At 29.7% G+C, this 7,651-nt stretch overlaps 1 protein-coding gene across 1 annotated transcript; it reads left to right on the forward strand.

The window, feature by feature from the left end:
• The first annotated feature begins 1,623 nt into the window (after positions 1–1,623).
• On the forward strand, positions 1,624–5,231 carry LOC108777573 (reticulocalbin-2). The gene is made up of 4 exons (XM_018544498.1): positions 1,624–2,019; positions 2,298–2,445; positions 3,446–3,901; positions 5,038–5,231. Exons 1-4 carry the CDS (start codon positions 1,803–1,805, stop codon positions 5,207–5,209), a joined length of 993 nt encoding a protein of 330 aa, XP_018400000.1. The 5' UTR covers positions 1,624–1,802; the 3' UTR covers positions 5,210–5,231.
• The last annotated feature ends 2,420 nt before the right edge of the window (positions 5,232–7,651 follow it).

Here is a 7,651-nt window from a genome sequence, read left to right on the forward strand (position 1 = left end):
TGCAATTTCTAATTTCGCTAATCAACATAGAAGAAGAGGAGAGTTCTGATGCTAGTTTTATATAAATTCTCACGGAATTATAATTAGTACCTAAGGTACAGTTCAATCGTTAAAGGCATTTTATTGGTTGTGTTTCTCACGGTCTTATAAGATTTAATATTTAAATATTGTTTCTTTTTTATTTTAAGGCTAAAGGCACGTACAGTGAGCTCTATTATTATATTAGAGCTCTATTATTATATTTTATTATAATGTTTTTTTTTTAATATTTTATATACAGATTTATAAGAAATATTTAACATTACAAAAAATGCGTGATATCTCAACAAAATTACCTTTTTAAAAAAAAGGAAAAAAAGGCGCCAAGTGTGTTAGTCTCACAAAATAAAATGAAATCTTTTTAAATTGCGCCAATTATGAAAGAAATATATTTTCTTGACACATATATAACATACTTTATTTCAAAAAGTAAAAGTACAAAAAACTTGGCGCTGCTAGAGAGAGAGAGAGAGAGAGAGACCTTTTATTATTTTTTTTTATATCGCCCTTGACTCTTCATATTGTTTATTTTTATATAACGAGTCCTTATTTCTTTTTCTATTAATTTCTTATTATTTTTCGGAATTATTTAATAACCATCTTATTATTGTATATTTTGAGATCTAGCAGCGCCAAGTTTTTGTACTTTTACTTTTTGAAATAATAAACATCACGCGCATTTATATGTAAGTAAACATACATATAATTGCAGAGAAGAATATTTCTGATCCACATTTTATGTAGCGAGAATACGATTATACGAATTAACCGAATATCTACTTACCATGTCAGTCTTGAAAAGTAAATGCGTTATCCTCAGAATAGTGGATCTTGGCATGTAGTTTACATCCACTTCTTCAGAGGGCAGTAGTGCGCGGGCAGCATTTTGCGGTTACAGGTTTTAGGCCGTCATGTCCTCTCTCAGGTTTCTGGTTCTCTCTGCTTATACTGTGCCGTGAGCACACTGATGGCGCTGTAATCATGAATCGGACCGCGGCCCAAAAGTCGATCGATCGTCTCGCAGGCAAGGCGCCGTATTCAAAAATGCAAAAGCGTTAACTTATTTATATCTTTTAAAATTATTAAACCTTTTGACTTTTTATTTTCTTTGTTATCATCAAGGCAACGTTTCCTTGCTGCTCTCTTACAACGTGTTGTCTGATTATAATTATAGAGTTTTATTTAATCATTTATCGTAAAAAGACATATATGTATACATAAATTAATAGCAGTTATTAACACTGATCTCTATTAGAGATCAGTGGTTATTAACCATCTACTTCCGAATAAATTCCGATTAGAAATATATGAGCTGCGTATGACATCAATTTTATATATATATAAATTTCGTATTTTATTTTATATACACATGCAAAATATATATATATTTTTTAATCTTTTTCAACATTTTAACTACACTGCAAAAACGTGTTTCTCGAACAATATATATTTTATGTACATATACATTTATAATACATTTTTCGGTATCATTAAAAATTTTTAAATGCGATCCTCCGAACGCAACTGAAAATTTTCGTGCGATCACTGTCATGCGTAATGGAAAGTAATCGATATCTTCCGTGATAAGTAGTCACCGACAGTCACCGAACGTCAGTGTTGTCAATCGACCAGATAAGCGCCGCGTGGCGTCTGTTGAAGATTATACTAACGTGATGTGACAAGGGTTATGCGTTTACGTTGCTTATAAACATTATAGGAACGTTATTTTCAACTGTTCTACCGTTCCCACACAAAGACGCACAATGGCTGGTCAATTGTTTGCTCCTCTACTTTTTGTCGTTGTTCTTGCCGCATCTCTGCCAACTTTAGGCAACACTGCCTCCGCGCACATCCACACGCATCAACATAATAAAATCGACAGTAGTGAAAGGACGGAGGACGGTGCCTTTAGTCCTCGCGATGCTGATCATTATGCGGAGGGCGAACACCACGAGGAGTTTGATCATGAAGCCATCCTAGGTATGAACAAGATGACTGAACTTATTAGATTTTCAAGACTACTATTTTTAGAACTATTTTAACGTCCTTATGAATCTTTTATACTTGCTTTGGTTTTGTACTTATATGTAATAATTGAAAATTTATATCTTGTTCCATGTACCGTTTTATCTTGATGAAGACTAAAAGCATCTTTTATAAAAATTAGATTTTTAATCAATAAAGAAAAAATGAAAGAAACACTTACTGTCATCTAATTTGTTTAGGTGGATATTTATTATCTTGAATATTTTATGTAGGAAGTGTAAAAGAAGCAGAAGAGTTTGACAGACTTCCAATACAAGAATCAAAGAGGAGATTAGGAATTTTACTGATCAAGATGGATCTGAATAATGACAAATATATAGAAAGAAACGAATTAAAAGCTTGGATCTTGCGTTCATTTAGGTAATATCAAATAATTCGTTAACTATTGTGTGTGCATGTGCGTACGCATATGTGTATGTGTATATGCAGGGAATGGAAGTAACTCGTTACTTGTAACAAGTTACAGTTACAAGTTACTTTTTTGGTAACTTTACTGGTAACTGCGTTACTTTCTTTTTTTGGTAACTGTAACGGTAACGAGTTACATTTTTTGGGTAACGGTAACGAAATTTACAGTTACTTTTGTCGTTACTTTGCACACGATTGAACACGGTTCGATTGGATACATGCTATTTACAGCGCTTATCAATAAGACTTGAAAGCCCTTAGACATTCGGCCGTTATGATTCAGTAATTATTTTACACTTCTATCTTCTATGTAATACATAGGACATACAAATATTTCAGTTTGCTGCATATTTGACAGGTTTTAGAATTACAAAATTGTGTTTAAAAAAAATTAAAAAATAAATTAAATAATAGTAAAATGAGAAGGGCTACGAACCCAAAAGCGAAACAGTTTAAAAGACGATGACAATAAGTGTGGAAACGTCGTTTGTTTTTATCTTGTTTTATCCATGTTGTTCTAATATATATTTATACATTTAATTACATTGTCATCGTCGTTCTTATCGGAAATAAACTGTTTCATTTTTGGCTCGTAACCCTTCTCATTTTACTTTTATTTAATTTATTATTTAAGCCATTCTGCATTGTTTTTTTTTTAAATAAAACTATATATTTGTCAGTATTACATATAAAAAAAAATGCAAAAGTACATTTTTAAATTGATTTTAAAAAAGTAACGGAAAAGTAACGAAAAGTTATTTTTCAAGTAACGGTAACTGTAACGAGTTACTTTTAAAAAGCGATAACTGTAACTGTAACTAGTTACATTTTTTACTCGATAACGAGTAACTGTAACTAGTTACTTTTAAAAAGTAACTTTCCATTCCCTGTGTATATGTGTGTTTATCTATTCAAGAATTAATTAAGATTAATTATACTGTTTTGTAAACAGCAAGCTATCTGCAGAAGAATCTGAGGATCGCTTGGACGATGCTGATACGAATGAAGATGGTAAAGTGACTTGGAAAGAAATTTTACAGGATACATATGGCAATGATCCTGAAGACTTAGCTCTGGACGATAAGTTAATCCAAGATGACAAACAGACATTTGAGGCTGCAGATTTAAACAAAGATGGTTATTTAGATACGGAGGAATTCAAGGCTTATACACATCCTGAGGAGATACCTAGAATGTTTCCACTTTTGTTGAAGCAAGCCTTGGTTGACAAAGATACAGATGGAGATGGATACATTAATTTCCAAGAATTTGTTGGTGACAGAGCTAAATCAAAAGATAAGGAATGGTTGTTAACTGAAAAAGATAAATTTGATTATGAACATGATAAGGATGGAGATGGTAGACTCAATTCCGATGAAATTCTTTCTTGGCTTGTTCCAAGCAATGAGTGAGTTTATTATAATATCAAAACAAAACAAAGAACATACAGTCACAACGCTAGTTATAATAAGCGAACGTCCTTTATTCAAAATAAACATTAAATTTGTCTAGACGTTTCGGTCTATTTTAGAGCGAATCGTTAAAAATTATTGTATTACAATTAAAAATATTCCAAAGTCATACAATCATCGCAAGAGTACAATTACACAATTCGCCGTCCTCGCATTTTTTATAATAAAATGTTATTACGTGTTTGTTCCTTTTGTCGATCGAAATTGGCAATTTTGTATTGTTTAAAAAACCGTTTTTTTTTTTACATCAGGTGTTCCTAACATTTGTCAATTTAATGGATCTTCTTATATATTGTAAATGTTCTATTTCCTTGTTTGCACAGAATTTCCAGATGTTGTGATAACATTATTTAAACACTGATATCATTTGGTTAAGATCCTTCATACAATTCACAAATAAAATATATAAGGTCTATCAATTGCTGCCTTTAACAAAAGATTCTAATCATGTTATCACAGCATCTGGAAATTCTGTGCAAACAAGGAAATAGAACATTCACAATATATAAGAAGATTCATTAAATTGACAAATGTTAGGAGTACTTGACATTAAAAAACGGTTTTAAACAATACAAAAGGATTGCCAATTTCGATCGACGAAAGGAACAAGCACATAATAACATTTTATTATAAAAATAAGACGGCGGATTGTGTAACTGTACTTTTGCGATGATTGTATGACTTTGGAATATTTTTAATTGTAATGATTTTTACTGATGACGGTCTAAAATAGACCAAATAAACGTCTAGATAAATTTAACGTTTATTTTGAATAAATCTTATAGATATAATTTATGTTTTTCTCTTGTATGATATGTATAATGATAAACATTTTTTTTTTCTCTATACATTAATATCTATATTTATAACAATTATATATTTTGATATGACAAATTACAATATTATAATACAATGTTATATCATATCAAGATTGTCTAATGTTAGATTTACTGAATTTGTAATAACAGCTTCTTAAAAAATTTAAGCAAATATTTGTATAACAAAGTTTATTCTTTGCTGATATACATGATAATGTCACTTTTTCATGTCTTTTTGTTCATGTTTGTTTCAGAGAAATAGCAAATGATGAAGTGGATCATCTGTTTGCAGGTTCAGATGACGATCACGATGATAGATTATCCTTTGCCGAGATCTTGGATCATCATGATGCTTTCGTAGGTAGTGAAGCGACGGATTATGGTGATCATTTACAAGAAATTGATCGTTTTAATGATGAACTTTGAGAATCAATGATTAGTTGAACTGATATAATAAAAATACTATGTTATCTTTTATAGTACTCATATCAGTATGTGTATAATTAAAAATATTTTTAATATACTGCTCAAGAGACAATATAACAAAACTATTTAAAGTATTCTATATGTAAGTATAAATGTCAGTGTTTAAAAAAATAAGAGTCCTATGTTTAATACAATTATATATACAGTAATACATTTATTAAATATTAAAACCATAAAATTATAATTGAGAGAAATATTCAAAAGCTACTAAATTTACTAAATCATATATAAATTCACTAGAAAAAATGTTCCATTAATCATTTTGAGCAGTATATTCATCAATATTTTTTTCTATCCTTCTCTTAGCCTTTGTCTGTTTTGTTAATCTATTTATGCAGTCATTAGAATAAATTGTTATTGATAATAAGTCACACACTCTGGACTAATGAAATTTGCACATCTTGTACATTTATGACGATTTGTAGTATAGTGCTATATAGACCATTGTCTTCCATTTTTTACCAAATTCGAGTGTCATAATGGGGAATGTGAAGAAGAAAAATATAAATTGAGGCAACAAACTGTCATTTCTCATTGTAATAACATATAATGTGTCATTTAAGTTTAAATTTTATCAATATTGTTACACTGTATATAATTGCGCATATACACGCACATGAATATAAGCATAATTCTTTTTAATTTTACAACAAATTAAGATGAATTTTTGTAGATAATATTTAATGAGAGTGTGTGTACGCGCGCGCGCGTGTGTGTGTGTGTGTGTGTGCGTGTGTGTATGTATCCATAAAATAGATTTTTGACGAATAATACATTCATTGATTTGTAATAAAATATTTTAACAATTTCACACATTTTATTTCCTAAAAAAATAATAAAGGTGCAATGTATCCCAGTCATCTCAAAAATCGATGAAATTTTCTCATTTGATGCATTTTTGTATAAAAGAAACTAACAGAAATTAATAAGGGTAAAGCGGGGAGCACAGACTTTTGCATAACGCATAAAGCATGTGCATAAGAAATTTCATTGATCCATTTTCTTATGCATGAGTCAATGGACCAATCAAATTCTTTATGTATATGGTTTATGCGTTATGCAAAAGTCTGTGCTCCCCGTTTAAAGCGAGGAGCACAGACTTGCATAACGCATAATACATATACATAAAGAATTTGATTGGTCCATTGACTCATACATAAGAAAATGGGCCAATAAAATTCCTTATGCACATGCATTATGCAAAAGTCTTTAAAGCGGGAAGCACAGACTTTTGCATAACGCATAATACATAGTAGGGATGTAACGAAAGTGGTTATAGCGAAAGCGAATGCGAAAACGAAAGAAAAAAAATTTTTTTGCGAAAGCGAAAGATTTTTTTTTCTGCTGAATGATTAAATCAGCCACAATTACAGACAGTCACGAAAAATAATATATAATATTTAAAAAATATTGCTAATTTCTATTCAAATGATTGAATGATGGATTGATCGAGAGAGATGAATGCAAATGTGTAAATTAGTATTTGCATATGAACGACTTATTTATTTCAAATTAAATAATCAAAATACATTAATTATAATTATATAAAATAAAAATACAATAAAATATAATGGAAGATAATAATACAATAAAATATATTCTTATTCTTGAATCTTGTATTGCAACTAGTAAATACATAAAATAAACTGACTCATATAACTTTAAGTAAAATAACTCAATATATTTTTTATTAAGTCAACATAAAATAAAATTCTTCTAAGAATTAATTATACTTTTATAAAAACAAATAAACAAACATAAATTAAAGGCTATAAAGAGTCAAACGCAGTTAACAATGCGAAAAAATTATTTAATAATCTTACAAATTAACATTAAGATGTTATAAGAATAAGTATTACTTATTAGCTTATTTAGATTGGCAAACCTAGAGGCCTAGAAAACAGAGATGCGACATTGCGTCGGATGAGTTAGGTAACCATCGCCATTTTAATTCAATATAATGGCGAATTCGACAAACAGCACTAGTGCGCACCAGTGCGAACTTTTTTGGTGCCACGCATTCGGAATGTGCGCACCGTATCAGTGCGCTTAGATTATCGTATTCGGCAAATGAAAACTGACCTAGTGTAGTGCTGAATTTGTATTCGGACTAACCGAAAGAACCGAACGAGTGTAAGAAATATTGCACTGACATTTTTGTCAGTGCAGTTTGGTGTTCGGACAAATAAAACTAGTTAGACAGCAAAAAATTACAAAATGGATAAAGAAAGAATATTATTTATTATAGATAAATTATTAGAAACAAGTAGTAGTAGTAGTGATGATGAAAATATGTTGTTTAATAAAAGAAGAAAGGCCGAAAATTAATTAAAAATAAGAATATTAAATTATTATTATTATTATTATTTTATTATTAATAAT

The sequence above is a fragment of the Cyphomyrmex costatus genome, unplaced genomic scaffold (assembly GCF_001594065.2).
Source record: "Cyphomyrmex costatus isolate MS0001 unplaced genomic scaffold, Ccosl1.0 scaffold446, whole genome shotgun sequence".
NCBI lineage: Eukaryota > Metazoa > Arthropoda > Insecta > Hymenoptera > Formicidae > Cyphomyrmex > Cyphomyrmex costatus.

Excerpts from the sequence above, each read along its gene's own strand:
- LOC108777573 (XM_018544498.1), top strand. The coding sequence starts at position 1,803 with ATGGCTGGTCAATTGTTTGCTCCTCTACTTTTTGTCGTTGTTCTTGCC. Across the intron at positions 2,020-2,297 it reads TGATCATGAAGCCATCCTAG|GAAGTGTAAAAGAAGCAGAA; the intron begins GTATGAACAAGA and ends TATTTTATGTAG. Across the intron at positions 2,446-3,445 it reads TGGATCTTGCGTTCATTTAG|CAAGCTATCTGCAGAAGAAT; the intron begins GTAATATCAAAT and ends TTTTGTAAACAG.